General features: G+C 43.2%; 1 protein-coding gene across 13 annotated transcripts in view; it reads right to left on the bottom strand.

The window, feature by feature from the left end:
* Positions 1–21,995, bottom strand: part of Ctns (lysosomal cystine transporter cystinosin) — a 29,172-nt gene that overhangs the window by 3,653 nt on the left and 3,524 nt on the right. The window contains exons 1-4 of one of the 13 annotated variants that reach the window (XM_076422749.1): positions 17,264–18,128; positions 910–961; positions 731–821; positions 488–664 (exon numbers count right to left, since the gene is read on the bottom strand). In XM_076422749.1, the coding sequence (XP_076278864.1) occupies positions 488–664; positions 731–821; positions 910–949 (308 nt within the window). In that variant the 5' untranslated portion in view covers positions 950–961; positions 17,264–18,128. The other 12 variants (XM_076422750.1, XM_076422754.1, XM_076422742.1 and 9 more) reach the window with 12 other exon arrangements.

The raw sequence follows: 21,995 nt of genomic DNA, 5'->3' as shown, positions 1-21,995 counted from the left end.
GGAAACTGCACTGAATCACTAAAAATTTATAAGTAAAACGAACTTTTACATTTGCCACTAGCAACCATTGCAGCACATTCTAGCCAGAGCAGGAAGTAGTCCGCTCAAAATCTGTGCACAGACTGACTGAAGTTTAAGTTTAAGATCCGATGAACAGTACAGGTCAGGAGGCTATCTCTTCAAATAACTGCCACTGGATGCTAGTGAATGTACTCGTTGATTAAAATCTTTCCGTGACTTAGTCATAAAAGTAAATATTTATGTACACAACCATTGCTCAACCGTGATAAAACAGGGAACAAGAAAGGGGAGGGGGAGAGGATGAATTCAGTTAATATTTTCGAATTTGTATCTTTGTTTGTTTTACCCCCTGTGAATCAACATGTTGTAATCTTTATTCGAGACTCCATTCAACTGTTTACTGGGCTCTTCCAATTTTCTAGAGTGAATCGAATTGTTTCTTAATTCATTAGATTTGAATACTTACTTCACGACATCTGTAGGTGTAATGTTAGCGCTAACAATAGAGTGACCCGCGTTTAGACCTGTTACGCTTATTTTCCATTGCATTTGATTTTCTATGAGAAAACTGAGAGGAGAAACTGATACCAAATCCGGATGTTGCACATCTAATCTTACAATTGCATTTTTGGACACAGGTTCCCTGTAAAATAAAATGCATTAGCAGTTGCATTTTACCATGAATTGATAAACAATACAGTATGCTTACGTCAGGGAAAATGTTAACGACTCTGTGCTATTCAAATGAACCTTGATATCCTGCTTCGAGGCCACCAAGTCTGCCCATGTCTGCCCCGCGACTGAAAAATGAATTATCCTTTAAATACAGGATCAAAGAAACAAAGTAAACAAAAATAATACCAGAACAAACGAAAGTATATAACTTACCCAAGAGCACAAAAATCCCAATGCACCGTAATAAGGCCATGTCTGCTCTCTTCTGAAACAAACCGGTAACAACTTAGTGTGAGGTGTACTCTCAACTTCTATACAATAGCTTCGCAATTAATGTACAATATACGTCACACAGCTACAGTATTCAACGAAGAACTGTTAAGAAGAATTTCACATGTTTACATACAAATTTTTGTGTTTAGCAGCTAGTCTTAAATAGATTTGATTTGTTTCTGAAGTAGAACAGGTCTGTCTGGGTAGAAGATCCATCAACTTATGAAGTCTTTGACCGCTCGACACGCGGAAAAAATAAGGAAGACGTACAAAGTGCCGGGCACTTTGCCGGATGCATGCCATTGATACTGGGTGTAGCGTCTACTCGTCTGAGAGCTGTCACTCGCAGCGGATCGATAAGGGAACCGCGGAAACGATAACATCTTCGTCGATGGAAGAAGCGCGACTTCGTTCCCAAAGAGGGAATCTAGCATGGTTTCGGTTAGGTTGAGAGTAAAAAACGGTTCTCGTGGAAAGACACTGGAAGGAGTATCAATCGGAACTGATCGGAACTTAACCTCGGCAGCACGACGACCTCGACGAAACGTGCCTCGTGGCATTTAGGGTGATAAGCACATGCGTTCTCGGAATCTCCAGCATTTTGCATAAATAGGCTTATCGTTTTTTAACGAGGATCAGCATTTTCGTCGAATACAGTCGAATATGTCCGACTGAAGTAAAAGGAGTAAGTACACCGTACGGAAAATCGATCGAGCCCGTCGCGTCGCGGCCAACACGTAAATAAACGCCACGCGGTCTCTGTTTATGCGGCTGTTACTGCAACTGGCGGCGTGAAAGATGCATCTTTCGCCAGGACCGTAACTTGCGCCCGCACCCTGAAGAGATCCACTTTTATTCGAATAAAATCTCGTCGATGTTCAGGAAAAATGTGGTGGAAAGTACAAGGGGTTGAAACTTCGAGTATCTTGAATACCTTGTTTATTCTTGATAATATAGGGTGAATATAGGATTTTCTTCAAGATCACAATTTTTCGAAATTTCAAGGTCATTGAAATTTTTTTAATGGAACAATACGTTTTTATTATCATCAAAAATACATATGTGACTTTTAACTTTGAGAGACCGCGTTTCGACTGACCTATTCCCATTCCATCTTAACAAGTTGTTAGCCTGTCCGAAACCTGTTTCGCTGGAACGGACTGCTTTCGAACTGATTCGTTGCAGTCCTGCGTCCTTCAAGAGTTACCGAAACATCCCGACATAAATTGCCGATGAAATTGCTTCAGTGGAAGGGCGAAAAAGTTCCTGGGGAGATTTGCATCTAAATCGCCGATGCAATTAGCGTGTTCCTCGACATACTGCGCGATGTTTCTTCCCCGGCTATTCATTTTCGTAATGCCTCAGGTGTGCTAGTAACATTCACCGTTGGAGATGAAGTGTAATACGCAGCTTCTCAGAATCGCGGAGCTCGACTCTCCTTTAGGAAATCTTGTACCGATGAAGTCAGAGTTTCCTTTCCACTATGGCTCTATCGTACAATTGTCTTGAAGATGCAAACACTTTCTGTATCGGGGGCTGACGAAACCGGGGATTTTCCTCCAAATTTTCCGTCCCCTTGTCTCGCGATTACTCACTGCTATTCGCATTGACCCGTGCCATGGAAATCGCGCCCATTCATGGTTATTTTCCTGCTAGCCAGTTCCTGTTTCCCGCGATTATCCGTTTCCACTCTTTTCTTCCATTTCGACTCGATAACGCTCCGGGAAACAATGACGGCGATGAGCTAATCAACGGAATTAGTGCGCTCATTGCCAAACCTATAAAAGCTCCACGAAATCAGTTCACGTTGCTTTATAAAAATCAGAAGTGTCTTGCCACATCGTATTACCAACAGTAATGGCACTGTCAGACACGAACTATGTAACAATAAATCTTCGTTATTTCTCTCGCGATTTTTTTTTCGAAGATATTTGAGTACAGAACAGTCATTGAGAATCATACTAACAGGCTTGTAGTAACGAATGCGTTAACAATGGTCCCACTGTTAGCAGCGTCCTTTAATTCCAACTTTCCATCCGACATAATATGTCGTCAGATGCAATTCCGACGCAGTACGGCTGCAATTTTCTCACGGTTTCGATCCCGCACGGTCGATCGGAGAGGTAATTATTATTTCTGGAGGCAGGTTCCTCTGGCCGATCATAATGGTCATTTAGATGGATCGATTACTCGGTTCGATTACCAGTCCCGGAGTAAAGAGCTGATCGTTGTTAACGAAATTGCGGCGGGCAAAGCGGCGGCAGAGTGCAGCCGTATCATCAAGGCGAAACGCAGTCCGGGCAAAGGGACGCAAAATTTCCATGATAATGTTATGTTAATACGTCGCATTCGGCAACTCGGAATATTCTCTCGTCTCGGGGCAAGTAGGTTCGCGGGTTTTGGTAAAGAGCTGGGCTCGTGCACGCTATATACATATACATACATACATACTGTACGTTTCGAGATAGAATAAATCGAAAGCGAGATGGACGTTCGAGTGCACTCCGCGTCCCAAAGGGGCCTTCGCGAAGCTTACACGGAAACAGCTCTGAAAGTCGATCGGCAGTCTGCTGCCGCTTTTGTTGACGTATACAGGCTTCCTCGTCGCCAATATTTTCCTTTGCGCCATATCCCGGGTCCGAGAACGACGGACCTAATCCTCGAAGATAGCCGAAGACCCGGCCGGCCCCCATCCCTTCATCTTCTCCTCTCCCTTGCTTTCTATCATTTTCAATTCGACCACGATATGGATAAACAAGATCGTTCCCGGACGGTCGATCGCCAATATACCTTGAAATTATTCGCCCGAATCCGTAGAAACGTACAAGATACGCCTCCTTGCCCTTATCCTCTTCTTCCTTGCACTCCGTACCGCTTTCTCAGACTGGCTGGAAATTTTTCGAACGTTGGGAACATAATTTTCCATTGCCCCGATATCGATTTCTGACGCTCTTAGGGTCGTAGATTGGTTGGCGTTGTAGTATATCTAGGATCAAACATTCTTCTAGCTGATAAGGAGAGTCAGACATCTAAATTTTATGAACGTTGCTTTCATAGTCATTTTGAGACTCGAGCAGTTTATTGGAACGCATTTTGTGTCCCACTTTTCCGAAAATCAGGCTAGAGAGCTGTTAGTTGGAGCATAGACAATTTTCCTTTTTATAGGTCGAAGCAGAAACAATGGATTTTCGAAACAATAACCTTTGTCTGGTCGAAGAATGTGTCTCGGGTGCATCAGACCTGTTTCCAACTCATTATCGTCTCTTTTGTCACTTGCAGCAATGGTAGTCCGTATTCCCCGGCAGCTCTCGAATCAAGAAACATTAGATCACATGAAAATGTGAAATGTAAGTCCGAGTTCTTTTATATTCTTTCACTGTCTCCCTCCCTCTCGCTTTTCTACTTATTTGCAAGAACATTTCCAACCCATCATAATACCTCGAGAAGTTCGCTCATTTTCCTTTTGCAATAGGGTGGAGGAGTTTTTCGTTCAAGAAGCTGGGAACTTTTTTCAAGGTCGGTGTAATGGAACCGCCTGAAAGATGAAGAAAGTTGTCCGGTGTAATTGAATAAAGTGAACCTGGTCTTTTAACTTTCCTCAAAAATACGAGAAGATTTTTTCGGAGCAACCGGGGAATCACTTCGAATTTTCATCCTTTTTGCTCGGAGCTTTTTGTGCGACGTTATACGCTTTTATCGCGTTGCGAGTGGGCTACGGATTTGATGCATCTATGAAAATATTAGTAGAATTTAAAACAAGTTAAGGATATCGTTATATTACTTTACTTCCTTCAAGGAACGAAGAAATGCCGACTTGGCTCCTGTGCCTTAGAACTGATAGTAGAACATTTCTATTTCGTATACAGCTTAAATTACTAAGCTTCCAGTAACGCCCAAAAACATCGTTTCAGTTTCAAGAGTGCGTTGTTCCGTTTCGACTTTCGAGCACCGGTGATGCCACACGGTGCAACGATTCGATGCAACACCGTTTCGCATCGATCGTCGAGCCGTACGAAACACGAGAAACAAACATGGAGTAGAATCGGATTCCACGGTCGGAGATCTTCATTAATCTGAAACCGAGATTCGCTTGATCGGAGGTCACGATCCGAACGAGACTGTCTGATGTTTGCGTTGCGAGCGGGGGCGTCCATAAAAATTAGTCACGTTGATGCACTATCGCTACCGACTGGGGGCATCACGCGAGCTGCCCGCAGACTCCTGTTTATAGTAACCAATAGGGATGGGATCAACATACATCCACAATCCGAGATAATTTTGACCAGCAAGTTGCATTTTGTGCGTTTAATCCTCCTAACTTCTCAAGTCGTTCGGTACAATTTTCAAAAAGGTACTTTTACGTTGCATCTAGTTAATTAATCCTCTTAGTTTCTCAAGAAATTCCGAATCGTTTGGTGCAAGACACTCCGTCCCATCGCTACAAACGACCGATCGAACGTTGGAAGCGCCAATAAAAAAAAAACTGCATCGATAAGATCGCACCAGTTCCGATTGATCCGTGTCCGAGCTAATTCGAGCCTGTTTCGCTTCCCGGATTATCGAGACTTCGTCCGTGTTAACACGCGGGAGCTATTGAATTTTCAAATCCCTAAACGATCCGCCTGCGATACGACCAACCGTGTCGAATCATCCGTTTCGAATCACTCGCGACATTTACTGTCGTTCTGTCCCTGTACAACAACTCGTGAAGCATGTACCTAAAACGCTCCGTTCATGCTTCCAACTCCGGAACGAAGAAGGTCAGAAATATATTGTATAATTTCTAGAATTCCTAATTCTTGGGGAGTTTACCTCTATTTCTGGTACGATATGGGAATTATTGAAGATAAAAAGGTCCTAATCGTGTCAAAGAAAGAGGTTGGTTCAATAATATCTGAAGCAAACATTTGTGTAGTTTCGGTAGTTAAGGAAGAAGAAATCAGGGACGTAGTTCGAAATGAAGGAGTCTTTCGCGATTTTGGTCCTTTTTGTATCCACAGAGTAACACCAGTTGTGTGCTCCCCTGATAAACTCCGTACACTTTAGTGGGTCAAGTGTTGGAGAAGTTCCATCGAGATTGCGGAAACTGGTTGTTGTATTGAAAAGGAACGGGCGAGAATAGATAACGGGCGAACGTTATCGGAGTGATGTACGCGTGAAAGTGAGACAATGGGAGGTCGGTCCAATTATCAGGCCGGCTGAGAGACTTTTAATTTATTGGCGCGAGGCGATACCGAGTCGCGCATAGCATTCACGTCCGAAAATATGACTGGAGGAATCTCTCCTTTTATTATTTGCAACAGAGATACTCCTATCTTTGCAACGTGCTCTCGAAACCATTGCCGAGGAAAAAAACGTAACAGCTTCTTCGCCAAATTCCTTACTAATCGATTACACATTAGATTAGAATTTAGTATTCTAAAGTTCTTCAAAAATATTTGCCATTTTATTATTCACGCACACACATTCTATTGTGAACGCATTAAATCTGCAGTCTATTAATGATTCACTTGCGGAAACATTAATTGTGTCCACAAATTTGGGGCAAATTTGCAATTATGCAGCGGTTTCAACAATCGCACAGTGTTGCAAACGGTGTGTACTGTGTACTAATTGAGTGAAATCCAAAATTCAAGTTGCGAAATATGTGGTTGATTGTATTTTTATATAAGAAAATTATAATAGAATTACATCAAATTATTTTACAAAATCCCACTAGTTACCACAAGCTTTTCTCTGTACTGTAATAAACGTCGACCCCATTAAAAATGTTTGCAGCAATTCTTCTCCATTTAATCTACAATCGACAAACATAAATAACTTTGTCTAGCTAGTTATCTCTCGGGAAGATCACGGATGTGAACATAGTCACCGGAAACGATTCTAATTCTCGTTAGTCTTACCTCGTACCGGTGCGTTTCAGAGTCAGCTGTGTCGTTTTAAATTTTCGATACGATTCCATGAGCTTATCTCGCTATAGAATGTCACGGGACCGTTTACAAATAGCGAGCACATGCTACGCGCGAACGTACACACGAGAGAGATACGGGGCCTCGTAAATAGCTCGTCGTAGAACGGTATTGCAAAGAACGCTGGTAAACTCGGGAACAAGGTCAGCCGTAATGAAGGTGCGCGCGAAGTTGGAATTGTTTCGGATTCGTTCAAGTTTTCCGACGGCTTTCGCCGGCAAGATTAATCCTCCACTTGGTATCGTCGCTCGTTCATCGCGTTTCCTTTCGACAACCTTTCAATTCGCAATAGAATTATGGATTGCTATGCCAGATTATTCTTTGCCCTTCACGGTATTTCGGAGAAACAATAGGGCAGGACCGGAGTTAATTTATAGAAAAACAATTTTTCCATTGTGGTAACTACATATATAGACTGCGGATCTTCATGCATTTACGACTTATGAAAATTTAGTGCGATTTTTATTTCTGTTGGATCTACAAACGCTGTCCCCATGAAAAATAGCAGACAATAACCTAAATGAGTGAATTATCTGCGCCCGGGATTAAAATACGAAGAATGCAACAAACACTTCAAGAAACTAAATCGACGTTGCAACAGTTCTCTCAAGCCCAGTTTTTCCATTTCATGCGAACACCATTGTGTTTTTCCCTCGAGTTCTTCTGCTTCTCTCCGGAGGCTTTTAACATTTTTATCGATGCGACGAGACGCTACGCGCATCTTTCGCGAACTGGTTCTCGGACTCGCGGCCATGCTTCGTCGCAATTTTTCATCGGCGAAGCGCCCTCGAGATTCGCGCTTTCTTCCCGATGATATCCCGGCGGCCATCGCGTTCCAGTGTCTCTTTTTTTTTGTTCATGCCGTCCGATATATTCCACGGCGTTCCTTTCAGCCTCGTTTCTTCTCCCGAGCCGCCCCCGATCTCCAATGTAAATTCGCGAGGTTCGTCGTCGCGAACGATCTCTCGCCTATTTCGCGAGCTCGATCCTTATGGAATATTAATGCAACACTCCCACTCGCTCTCTCTCTCTCTCTCTCTCTCTCTCTCTCTCTCTCTGTGATAACACGCCGCCGTTTCGCGTAATCGCGGACCAATAACGTTTCTCGGCCGAATGATTTCGTCCCGTCGTCTCGCGCGCCGATTGAAATTTCAACTGTACACAATCAACGCATACCAGCTGGATAAAAACAAGAACGAAATTGTTGAATCCAACAGTTTCAGTCAATTTCTGCCCAGAGGAGAAGTTCACGCTCGGAAGAAAAATCCACGGTTAAGATCGCCGTTTCCGCTCCGTTGCGAACAATATTTCGTTACGATCTCGATCCTGGCCAATATGCACGCGTCCGTAAAAAGAAAAAAATAGAGCAGATCTTGATGAAATAGGAGCGCGCGGAGTCATAAAAAGATCTCCGGCGTCGGATAACGGCAACGAAAGCGCGCAACTCCAGGCTCTATCGATCACACGACCGCGGCGAAGTAGTGCAACGACACTGTGTCCGGGTATTTAAAACCGTTTAGCCGGCAACTAATTGCGCTAATAATTCCGTCGATAGAATAATAATGCATCGTCGGGAGCCGCGGCCGGCTCGATCAATCGCGTGGATTCCGTGCCGCGCAATCCTGCGCGCCTCGCTCTTTCTTTTTCTCTCACTCTCGCTCTTTGTAACTCAGAGGTTTATCGCTCGCGGAGAAATCATGCTCCAGCGGATTGCTATTCGTCTGAATTACCGAGAGTTTATTGCTCTCTAGGACAAAAATTATTCCGCTCGCGATTTTTCGCTGGTGATCGACTGGCGAAAATTATTCGGGTACTTGGGACCTGGCTTACCGTTGGGTTTCGAAAATAATCCTTCCGATTTTTGGATGAAATCTTTGCTAGTTTTAGATGCAATAATGTTTCCAGTTACCACAGTAGACGATTTGCTCTTGCACGTGGGAGTATTTTTTTCGAACTTTCCGGGTCACCGCATTATCGTTCTTTTTATTTGCGAAAAAAAATTCCGCATGCGGTGGAAAGCCGATTTCCACGGATGTTTCTTGGCATATCAGCGGTGGACGCTGGTCCAAATGCGCATTCGACTCGATGCGATTAAGTAATTGCCCGGCGATAAGAAATTAGCATGGGACCGGCATTACGTGGCCCGATCCAGCCGGCAAAGTTAATCTTTAATTTATGCTAACCGTTATTACCTGGCGGACTGGCCTTTAATACTGCTCACGCGAAACTGTTCGGGGAAATTGTTTCCTGGATGAAAGGGATAATGCAACTGGCCGGAAGATAACGCGGGCTCGCCGTTGCACGGCCGCATGAAAAACGCCGATAACGCATCGGGAGGGAAAAAGAGATCCGTCGGCTTCGACAAACACCGGTGCATGATCGCGCACGGTTTCCTGCGCTTCGCGTGCTGCAGTTCCAACAAATAGGTTCTTGGTCCGTCACGCTGTTCGATCCCGTCTCCTTGAGAACGCTTGGCAATTTTTTAATGCATAGTTTTGCATCTATTGCATGATTTTCGCTGCCGTCTATTCAAGGTTGTTGCTTGACACACTTTTATTTTTATTAATATGTATGTCTCTATCGGCGTAAATTAAAAAATTTTTAATTTTTAAAATTTCCTCCCGAAAAATCGTGCAGAATCTTGGAAGGCCTTCGCGTTTCGAGTTCTCAAGATGGGGTCGATGGTCCCGTGGCTCCGGGGCCGATCGATGGATCGGATCGACGGGAATCGAGGCTGTAATGCGGGGTTTCAGGATCGGTTCTGTGCGGGCCGTCGCCCGGATCCGCGGGGGAACTTCTTTTCCCCGAAGTGTTTCAAGTGAACCCGTTCCGGCCGATTTCCAATGTAAATTTACAAGCTCGTGGCGGCAGTTTGGCTCGGTCTGCGGATTCGGTCCCCATCGAATATTAATGCGCGGAGCACGGGTTGCGTTTGACCCGTACCTGGGACCCGGTTTTACGAGACCGCTCGGCGCCCCGTCGAAGACAAAACAAGAACCAAAAGAAAAACCGAGGAGGGTGACCCGTGTCGGCCCAGTTTCGTTCTTGTGCCACCCAAAAGAGAATCAGAGAGTGAGAGAGAGAGAGAGAGAGAGAGAGTGTGCGAGTGTGTGAGAGAGAGCAGACCCTCGCAAAATCCTCGAACTTTCTTCCCGATCGCCCTTTTTATTTTCTTGGAACTGGGAACAGCAAGCCCGTTTTCACTCCCCGAAAAATAACCGGCAGCGAGAAAATAGGTTTTTGGAACTGCTGCCGGTGACAGGCCGTCCCAAAACTTAATTACTCGAACAAACTTCCCGACACCCCCTCAGACCAGAAATATCGGGACTCTTCGTCATTTCGATCGGTCGACTTGTCCGCCGACCCCAACGAGTTGTCTCAACTTTCCGCTGCGTCGGATTTATGCGAACACTTTCCTCGATGTACTATGCAAAATCTCCCTCACTCTCCATTCCTCTCGTTACAGTCCTCTTTTCGCTCTTTTTCTAGACAGTGTCTCGAGCATTTGAATACTTGGATGAGTCTAATCAAGCACTTTTTATTAGTACCATGTACTTTGATATTGAGGGAGTAGTATTTTAAAAAAATCCTCGTTCAGCAGGATTAGTACAATGTTTTTTCTGTTGATGAAGGAGAGTGTTCAAAAAGAAGACGATAAATTTTCAGTCGCCGACTTTCCCGTTTCGTTTCCAAGGATTCTGGTAGGGCTTTAAAGTTTGTCTGGTGGATGAGCGGTGACAAGGAACTCTCAGTGATAAACACAGCGAAAGCCGTGAAATTGCTACGTTTTCCACCCGGGGAAAACTTGGAAAACTCTGTCCGGAGACAGCTCGACCGTCCGCTGACCGATTCGATCGCTTAAGTGGCTTGAAGCTCGCGCCCATACGGCTAAACAAACAACATAAAAAACCTTTCCTCGTGATTAGCAATTGGAAGAGAGTGCGAGAGAGAAAGAGCGTGGACAGCCGGGCTTGATCGAGCGTCTCGATTTTTAAACGACCTCTTTCGTCGTTCGTTCGCTGCGCGCCACGCGCCGCTTGATAAAGAATCATTGTGCCCGGACGTTAAAGCGACCTTAATCGCGGAGAACGGTATGAACACTCGAAATATCTCGCTCGGAACGCGATCCAATCGATGCTCGTTTCATCGCGGTAATTCAAAAGCTCGGATCGAGGCGCGCGCTCGCTCGCTCGTTGCTCAGCGTGCTCGAGGAAACTCTCTGTCTTTCGACTTTACTCGATTGAACGCGTTCGATTCCCCGACGCGCCGGCGATGCTATAATCATTGTAACAACGGCCCGGGAGAACTCCACAAAGGATTCGCATCTCTTTTATACACGATTTCGCGAGCGCCGCTCATTTGTCTCGCGAGGGATTCAATCTTACTCAAAGTAAACGCTGGGGAACCTTCCTCGAATTAATACCATTGGAATCGATGATCGAGAGAATTGAAAAAATTCCCCTGTATCGATCCAAGCATCTACCATTTGCGAGATTTTTTACGACAATTTATTGCGACTCGGATTGCCAACTAAAAAATCGGAGAAAATTCTGTAATACGTCTCTCGGTCCCTGCAATATGTTCGATTTGTCTCGTAATCCTTCCACGCGATTAAATAATGAAAATTTAACAATTAATTTATCCGAGGTACGAGAAGATTGTAACCTCGAGGCAACTTTTCTTTTTCGCTTGAATTTATCGGTCTGTTGTCCGACTAATTCGATAAAGAATGTGCTCGGGGAGGATGGAAACTCGCATAAACGTTCCGTAATCACGATTCCATTCGTTTCCCGATTCAAGCGAGGCGAGGTGAAGCGGACGTTAACGAATTTCGCGAGGAGTTACGGACATTTTTTCATTTCGGAATACCTCGGAGTCTCAGTGCCGGCTCCGGGTATTTTTTCTGTCTCGAAGCCCTGACGAGTTTGAGATGCGCGTCCACCTTAATTGAAGCATGATACGTTGCCCGCGTTTTGCATTTTTAATCCTGTTCCGGGGCGGAAAAGCGAAACGTTGTTGGGGGCTACAAGCCCGCCTGATTATACGCTTGCTCTCCCCACAGCAAGAGAGCGCGTTCATAATTATTTGCATACGTTTCCCCGACCGGTGCGGCGCGGCCCGTTTCAAACGAAAATCCCCAGGCTGTTACAAAAAACCGCCGATTTCGCTCGATATTTCGGTTTAACGAACTCGCCAGCTGGCGAAGAAGAAATGTTCGGCTCCGAACTACGGGCGCGCGAGAGAGGGAGCGATACGTCTAGATTATCGTGTAACCGCGCCCGGTTACTATGAACGCTTAACTGACGCACGAGTAACAAGCAATTATTCGACTCGCCGAGTCCGTCGAAACGACCGCCTCGATCGACGTTCATGAATTTCTCATCGCTCATCGACGTCCAATTGAATTCGCCTAAGTATAAGACGAGGAAAATATACAAAAGTACACTGAGAAAAAAAGTAGTTACTTCAATAACACGCGTGTTATTGTAATTTTTTTACTTCGATGAATATCAATGTATTCTTTTCAATAGTATGAAATTTAGAAGCAAATCGTGATGTATTGGAATTGTCTATCATGAAATTATTGAAAATATTATTCGATTCAATACCGTACATTATTATTCGTACTATTTCTCTTTTTCCTTCAATCAGATATGTTGTTAAAAAAATTTGAGAAATGTATTGATTTATACTGGAATTGGTTTGAGGCCATATCTTATTTTTTTGAAAACATTGATGTCAAGCTATTCGCTTATATGATTGGCGGAAATGAGTTTTGCTATTGAAATTCAATAGTATTAAATATTAAAATAAGTTCATATGATATTGGCACTATTCAATAGTACATCTTATTGAATCAACATATATTTTTTTTTGTTTCGACAGGATTTTTTCTCAGTGTATTCTCTATACGTCTCCCAATACAAGGCAATTTTTCCGAATTTTTTGTAAAAGAGAATTGTTGGTTATTATTCTTCCTAATTTGGTACGTTTGTCAACTAGCTTTTGATGAATGTACTCGATTTTTTTTGTTTAGAGTTGTAGCAATTTTAGTTGAGTTGTTCGAAGAAATCTATTAATCGTGTATGTTATCTCGGCGCTAAGGGCTGCAAAAATTAATCAAGTGACCATCCGGTGGTCAAAACGTATCGGGACTGATAAAGGCAATTCTGAAAGAAGCAGGGTCGCTTGACCCGCGATAACACAACGGGACATTCGACCAGCACGCTTTAAAAATCGATTAGAACGGATAAACGTGCGAGACAATCGTCCTAATCACCGGGTAAGATTAAACCGGTTGTATCGCGACGACGAGACTGATAACGTAGGTTTTTTAATTTCTGGAATGATCGATACAGTGTTCGAGTGTATTATAAGATATATCCATACAGAGTGATGCATTTTCATCTTTTGAGCTTCCGAAGATGAAGCAATGATCGATGGACCCTGATAGGCCGACTTTGATGACGATCTCTCGTAAATCGAAGGCATCCCAAGAACGATAACGATCGGTCACAGCTGCAGACTAATAATTATCAAGAATTATTGCGAAACACTTTCGCAATGATTAATCTTAGGCGCGTTTACTGGCTGTTCAATTAATGGCTGATCCTTTATCTGGATCCGGAACTTTGGATAAATGCACAAAATTTTCCCGTTCTTTTTTTGTCTGCGTTAGTGCTGTTACTAGTCGTGTTACTAGCCGAATCATCAGTATTCCTTCATTCTCTGGAATAACTTCCGTCCGATTATGAACCGCGGAGAAGAACTATCTTTATCGCAGTTGTGCATCGCTTCCGGCGACCTCTATGGCTTCGTTGAGCACGAGGACATTTTTCCACAAGTTTTGCAACGATTCACGTAACAAACCCACGCGACTGCCATGTGAATCGTGATACTTTTTATCGCGACTCTCGCAACATTCGTTGGTATTCGCCTGTAGAATGTCTCCGTCGCTTGTAGAATCGGATTGGAACCGATCTATAATTGAAATTGCTTCTTCGATTGCTTCAACGCAGCCTACCTTCACACTTTTTACTTCTTTGTCGGTCTTTTTCATCTTTACGATGTCTTGATTGAAACAAATTCCGAACAACTCGTAAGACTGTTCATACTCAAACGTATGAATAATCAAATGTATGAGGTGAGTGATAGACTGCGGATCTTTATGCAAAGTAAAAATCGTTTGCACTAATCCTCGGACGACATAAACATATTAGCCTTTCTATTGTTAAATAATGCGAGATAAAATGGAATGAAACGTTTTACAGTCTCAGCGATAAGAAATTTCAGTTTCTTACGGAGGCGTTAAATATTCGCAATAAACGATCGACGGTCGTCCACTGACGATAAACGGTGTCTTCGTTGTTCACGACACTCGAGATAAACGGTGTCTTCCTTATTCGCAAGTTAATCCGTCGTGCATGTTTCAGCATATACACTCCCGTCCACAAGTACCCAGACACTTGAATCTTCGCTAAAAATTGCTGATATTCAATATACTCTTACAACAATGATTGAAACAATTCTACCGTTAACAATGCGATTCTTACTTTCACTGCAGCAATAATTTAACACGTTCAATGGTATGTAATAACTGCAACGATAAAATATACAATAGTATGTAGTGCATGATTAATTATATATTGTTCTTTCTTCACAGCATTTAAGGCTCTAACATAGAAGATATGTATCTGTAATATTTTAAACAATCCGCGGTTGGAAAAACTTCAGACAGAGAGCACCGTTGTGAAAGGGTTAAAATTCGCAAATAGTTCCGCGGATATTTTTGAACGGGGGTGTACACCGTGATCCGTGGTGCTCAGTTTGGATCGCGTCCACGACCCCGAAAAACATGGTCAGGGTGTAGAAGAGGAACGATTCGCCGATTCCTAGCGGAATCGAACCGGAAGTGGCGCGGCCGTCGGACACGCGAAATCGAAAATTCGCACGGCTGCAGAGAGGGAAAGAGAGGGAAAGAGAAGAGTTCAAGGAACTCCTGTCTCCGACTGAAACTCGCAAAGTATTCCGCTTAGGAAAGCTGTCAGCGGCGTTTGCCAGCGCATCGTATGTGCAACCGTACACGTACAGAAACGTGTCAATGACTTTCGTATTTCGCCGTCCCCGTTTCCCCGGTTCTCCAGCAGCCGACGAACGCCCGAATCGATTTCGATTTGACGGCTAGTTTCACGGGAATGTATATCGCGAATCTCCGATGTCGGTGCCAACCGGTTCTTTTTTTACGAACGATTTTGCCATCTTTTCTTCGCAAAAAACACTCAAAAATTGATTTTTAACACCATTATCCACCGGCGATAATCTCGTAATTCTTTCAAGTTTATCATTCAAGCTTAAGGACTTTTTAAGTGACTCTGAAACAGCAATAACAACCAATCGTACACCTCCTCAAATGCTTGGTTAGTGCGCCAAATTCTTTAAGAATTTTTGCGCAATGTCGTGAAGTAGAATCAAGTGAAATTTCGCGAGCGACCGATTGAAACTGGATAAGATTTTATCCATTCCGGGTCCATTTTACAGTTTTCTGGTTCGAGCTATAAATGCACAAAGGTCCGCGGCGAATTTACGTCAAGTGGAAATCGCGACAACGTTCGGCGACATTTTCTAATAATAACAGCGTAATCTAATTTCCTCCGGTGGAATCGCGCGGATGAAGCGCTTTGTACAGGGGTGGGAGAGCGCGGGCTTAATTTATATCTCAAACGATTCATCCCAGTTTCATTAGATCACGATTCACGGACAAATTGTTCCGCGGTTTCGTTCGCTCACCTGTCGAATTTCGTTTGGCCGCAAGAGATCGGGTGACAGTTAAAGCCTGCCGTAAGCGAATCCGATACAGAGACGTCCAATCTCTCCGACGTGCTCTCTCTTTCGTACACTATCTCTTTCTCTATCTCGCTGTTTTTTCCTCTTCCCCCCCCCTCTCTCTCTCTCTCGGTCGATCGGCACACGCTTTAAAAACCTCTTTTTCCCCCTTGGCACCTGAACTACCTGCAGGAACGAGCTTTCCATTAAAACTAGACGACGCACACTAGTTTCAATTACGTGACACGTTTATAAATTGTAGCTGATGTATGAATGATCTAGAAATGAATTATTACGAGTATCTTCGGCAGAAAATGAATATGTCTATAACCATTTCATTTCTCTTTTATTTTTGCCGACCTGCAATTGCATTTTTAAACCTATGTGCGCCTCTCTCAGTGCCCCGGACAGAAACGATTCGACTTTCGTGCAATTTTGATCGTGCTCCCCGTTAATGCCACTACAATTTCGCGTTCCAGTGCGACGATAACTGCATGCCATTTTTTCCCCAACGATTTTCGAACCCGCTCGAAATATAACAGGTTCTTCGGGATTCGATTCGTACGTTTTTGACGATTAATTGCAGCGGGACGTATCGAAGAGCTGCGAGTGCAACAAGTATGTTTCAGGTGAAGCGTACGGGACCGTGCTAGAGTGTGCTTTGATGGGGGAAGCTTTCAAGCCTAATCTTTTGCCTTTACATAGAATGATGCTTTCTTTAGGCTCTGTGTCGAATTATACGATTCACATTTTGAATCAAGTACTATGAACCATTAGATTGAATCAATATTAAATGATATTCATGTTAATAGCAAGAAAATTTTTGATATTTGATTTATTCAATACTATTAAAAATCACTCTGAATGATGTATTCAATAATATATTAATTGACTTTCTTTCGCTGACGCTAAATCGTAATCGTTATAAATACATGATACTGACGAACATGCAAAAGTAGATAGCACTACCAAAATAACTTTTTGCGATGAGTATAGCAACATTAATATTGATTCGAAAAGTTCCACAGGGAACTCGAAATGAAGTGATCTGTTAATGCGATGGAATAAGAGAAGCGCCAACTCTTTGCATTATCGATTCTATCACGATTCCAATTATTATATACATAGCTCTGCTTCGTAGTTAATAATGTACTGTATCAAGAAGGAATTCCACGTTTCTATGAAGTTCACATTTATATCCAAGTTTAAACTTTGATAACAGAGAAGTGACATTTCATTTCTACTAGGAATAATTAAACGACGCTCTGCGAAATCCTGTTTGAAATCTTGATGCCCCAACAACCGTCCGATAAGCGCTACTAAAAATAACGGAACAGCATTCATTCACGCCGAGCAATTCTTGAGATACCATCTTTATAATTTCGATAACCGTACAGTGAAAGCTCTACAAAATTTTGCTAAATTCTATCGAGTTTTATATTCCAGCATATTTTGAAAATTCGAAGAATTACTTAGGGTTCCCATTGAAAAAAAGGACGTACCTGTCTCAAATAAATTCCTTAGGAACTTGTCAAAATCCTTATCCAGACGAGCAAGCACTCTCAGAATGAACTTTGTCCGCTCTCAGCGGCTCCAGCTTGGCTTTTCACGGCTGCGGCCTTGAACTTGCAACGAGAATATTACTCGTTCGTCCCCTGCACCTCTTCCGGCCTGAGACTGACATCGGTTCCTCTAGATCACTCCTCCTGGCTCGCTGATAGATCCTCGCAGCAGTAGATCCGCGGTAGAAGAGCTCCAAACAGGTGATCGTCGCGATAGTCGTTGCGAGTATGTGCGCTCGATTTCCTCGGGACGACTGACCGGCTAGGACCGAAGGTCTCGGGCAAATCGAATCGGATCGGATCGAATCGAATCGAATCGAATCGCAAGTGAAAGGAGAACTCCGACTATCAACCTGTACAAGTCTCTCCTGCCGGTTTTCCCGTTGACGACGATCGCGCAACGATTGTGACGCCGCGCCGCGCCGTCACCGCTCGCAAATGGCTAGTTTCAGCTTGGCCAACTACGTATAAATCTGTTACACGAGTCTCTCCCCTCTCTGCAAAAAGTCCCCCACTTCGTCTCCGACTCCAGGGAACACGTTCGGTTTCATGACTGGCAATAATTATTTTCTGCTCGGTTATTGCAGCACATCACACGATTTTTTCGGAGTTTCGATTGGAAACGGCAGGCCATCTTTTATTTTTGTTACGAGAAATCGGGCCACCTGGGTCGTTTACGTTCTGAGCGAAAATTCACTCTTGGACTTCCTTCTTTTCCGTATTTATTGATATTTGTCGATGGCTGGCAATCATTATATTTTTTGTGTTGTACGCTTCGTTGTACGAAAGAAACTTGTCTCATTTTAATGAAACAGTTACTATGCAAAGATTGCACAAGTGTCGTCAGTCTAATAGTTATTGCACAAATGCTCTTGCCGTTATCGTGCCTAAAACGGTAATTATTTCCGTCACTCTGTCATTTTGTGTATAATTCATGCGCAAAAATTATTGACACAAAGTTCGATATCGCGACCGCTACCGTTGAAAATACCAGCGAAAAATCGTGTACGATGTTTTTAACCCATCACCGAATGGGCGCCGTTACTAATATAGATTGTCCCATATAACTGCGTTACTAAATTATATTATATTATATCAGATCGCTCGAGGTTATTGATTTGTATCTGGCAACGAGCTATTTTCAACCATATACACATATTATACCTATATATCTCTCTATATATATGTATAATATAATATATAATACGTATAATTTGCGGCTAGGTCAGCGAGTCAAGAGACCAATGGCTTCTAATTGACGGTAAATTACAATCGTGATATTTGGGTACACGGTATCGCGAAAATCGCCGATAATTGATTCGGCCCTGGCAATTCTTGCTTCGCTACGCTCGAAAAACTTTCAATTGCTTTAATATCGAACTGACCATCAAAAAACAAAACTACATCACTTAAAATTGCTGTACTTAGCAGAGATTGGACGATCGTTGCATTTTGAACTGAAAATTACGATTCGTTGTACTATAACTTCAGCATCTCCGATCATAAATCAACGCCAATTTCACTGTTAAAATCGATCCATTAATTTAAGGTAACTTGGATTATGTTTTACAATTTTTATAATATCGCAAAATAACGTGGTATTATAGTAAATCCTACTTTATTAATTACCCAATATCACTGCTTTATTTAGCATACTACCAGTCATATTCTAAACTGGGAATTGCTCAGATCAAGATCATTTGACCCTAAAATGCGAACTCTCGACCAATTTAGCGCAATCGCATCATTTTCCAGGGATCAAGGATCCGTTAGATGAGTTGCAATTACATTTCCGCATGTGTCACATGGAGATAGTTTTGCAAAATCATCCATTATCACTGCCCAGGGACTCTGAAGCGATTAAGCAGCTAGATTGTCTCTGATTTCGAAATAGCTGAAACATGATCGAGGGAACACATGTTGATTTTTCTGCAACGATTTTCGCGACGTCGCGCGTCGCGTCGCGTCGGCGCAAGGTATTAGCCTAAGGGAACGCGCACAGTGGACCTGTTTTCGTCCAATTTGGCCGATGTTCGACGCATCTGTCTGTTTTTTCAAGCGCGCGAGAAAGAGACACAATGTCGGACGTCTGCCGAAACGGGTCCACTGTGTGCGTTCCCTAACGGGGATTCCCGGCGCGGCGCGGCGTTGCGTTGGCCTGATGAAAGACGATACGCGGAATCATAATGGACGACGACACGCGGCCGACTCAAATGATTTCGATTGGATTTAATTGGCTCGAGACTTTAAAATTGGTTCGCATCACCGAAACTGTGAGTCTTGTCGCTGTTTTCGTTTCCGAAAATCATGCTGGCTCTTGTTGTTCATAGATTTGTTGCTTAATTAATATGTCAAATGTGTTAATAATTGGTGCCTGCACCTTTCGAGTCATTTAAATCATGCGAATATACTGCGGAATAATGTAGGACACTACATAATCGACATAATCGATGTTGCCGAGTTAACGTTGTTGTTTTCATATCGAAATAGTTTTACAGTCGAACTGATGATTATCGACAATTGATTATTATCGGCGAACATTGTATGTCACTTATCAACAGCACAGTACGTGAAAAATCGTAAGAAGATATAAATAGATTAACGTTCTTCCAGCTTATAGAATTCTGTCAATAAATGGCGATTAGATGGATGAAAAAGTTGCTGAGCAATCGGTATTGAATTGCAACAATTGGAAACGATATTACATAGTATCAAGTAGGATAAGTAATCAATTTTTATTTTGCATAATGATCCGCAGCATAATCTTAAGAATCGGGTAAGAAATAGTATTCATAACAATCAGGATCTCTCGCCTAAATTCTAATCGTAGACAGGGATCGGTATCGTAACGGTCTCGTCTAACCCAGCATTGTCACGATGTTCACTTCCGTCTTCACTTCACTTTCCGATCAAGCACCTCGAGACGACCCCCACAAAGTGGCGTTTGATTATCGCCTCGAACAGTATCGAAAGACTGCGATAAGCAGAATCGGGACCAATGTCGACAGAGTGGTGGGCTGCCGTGTCGTCGTCGTCGGCGCGGAGAGAGAATTGCACGGTCCGATCGCGCAGATTGCGCGCTTTTGGCACGGATTCCGGGACCGGCAGCGGCCCCTGTAAATCTCCGGTTCGCCAGCGAAAAACATAAATTGTCGGTCTCGACCGGCGGCGATAAAAAAACGAAGAAATAGGTAGACCGTGTGCGGGGGCTCGAGGGGTGGCTCGATTCAGGAGACGGGAGTTTTGCACATGCGTCCCCCGGCGCGGCGTGACGGGGAGCCACGCGAAATTAAATTAAGTCCGGCGTAAAGTTCGCGGTAACAAACGCCCGAGCCCGGCCCGATCGAACTTTTTCGGTAAATTATCTCCTACGGTGTTTTTTGTTTGCCGGGGCGCAACCGGAGAATTTAGAACACCGGCACGCGTTATCGTCGATAATAACGTGACGCAGGGGACCCGGCCATTTCCAGAATCGCGTGGAAAAAAGAGATCTAACGTTATCGGCCCGCGAGAACCGAACCCAGGTGGATTATCCACTTGTATCGCCATCGGCCAAGTCGATAACAGAGATGGACAACTTGAACCCTAAATTTGCCGATGCTTTGTTGCAAAGAGGAGTTCTCCACTCTTTGTGTTCATAGTGATTTCAATTGGCGAAGAAATTTCAGTTGGATCCTGAAATTTTCAGACAGAAACATAGTTCTAGTTACATAGTTTAGTGCAGAGACCGTTCAGGAAGAAACAATTTTTAGGTATAAATGTAGATACTTCCCTCTTCAAAATGAGCCTACGGAGGCAGTCTTACATACCACTTTCTTTCACAAAGTTACAACAACTTGAATACCAACAATCATTAGTCTACTATTGTAGTATTATGAAGAGTGTATATTATTGAAGAGTGTAATTATTTTAGGTAGTCCATGCTGGATACATACTCACAATCAATTGAGTGCAGTTGAGTTTGAGGTCTCAGACACGGTCAGGTCAAGGTCAGACACGAAGCTGCGGCGTGATGATGACTGTTTCATTCAGTTTCCCTGCCAACTAACGCTTCGATTACGCGGGAACGCTATTACATAGTCATTCCTCGGAGGTTAAGGAATCACTTGTTTTGTGGTGGCTGATAGTTCGGAGCGAAGAGGTCATTGTACCGATGCTGATCTATTTGTAATCACAATTATCAATTTCAGAGACAGTCATTTGCGAGAGACCCCGAGAAATGACGATATAGAAAATTAGACAGTTTAAGTACAGTTTTAAGTTATTTTCTAGCTATAGGAAGCCTTCTAAACTTTATTAATCTCTCTTGAGACTAACGCGGTAAATAAAGTTCTCCTTAACTTCGACCTTTTGCTGGACGTTGCTTCGTTAACTGAGAAATAGACTATCTTCGTAGATTTATGACTGATGAGAGTTTTCAAGAAATGTGTTAAAAGTGTGCTGCATCGTTCAACTGACTTTTCAATTTCGCGATCAACGACTTATCAAAAAGTCATTCTTGATTGATAACTGTTTCAAACGGCAAAAGTTCCAACGAATACATACTATCTTTGGCCTAGACCAAAAGATTACACAATACACTATTCGTCACGAGTGGTGTGACGAAGATGCTAAATGTCCACTGATTCGTTCAGGATCGATATCGATGGGGTTCAAAGCTATAATCTGTCTT

This window comes from Lasioglossum baleicum, chromosome 4 (genome assembly GCF_051020765.1).
Source record: "Lasioglossum baleicum chromosome 4, iyLasBale1, whole genome shotgun sequence".
In the NCBI taxonomy this organism is placed as follows: Eukaryota; Metazoa; Arthropoda; class Insecta; order Hymenoptera; family Halictidae; genus Lasioglossum; species Lasioglossum baleicum.
Note: the sequence above shows the minus strand (reverse complement) of the source record. Positions and strands in the feature narration are given on the sequence as shown.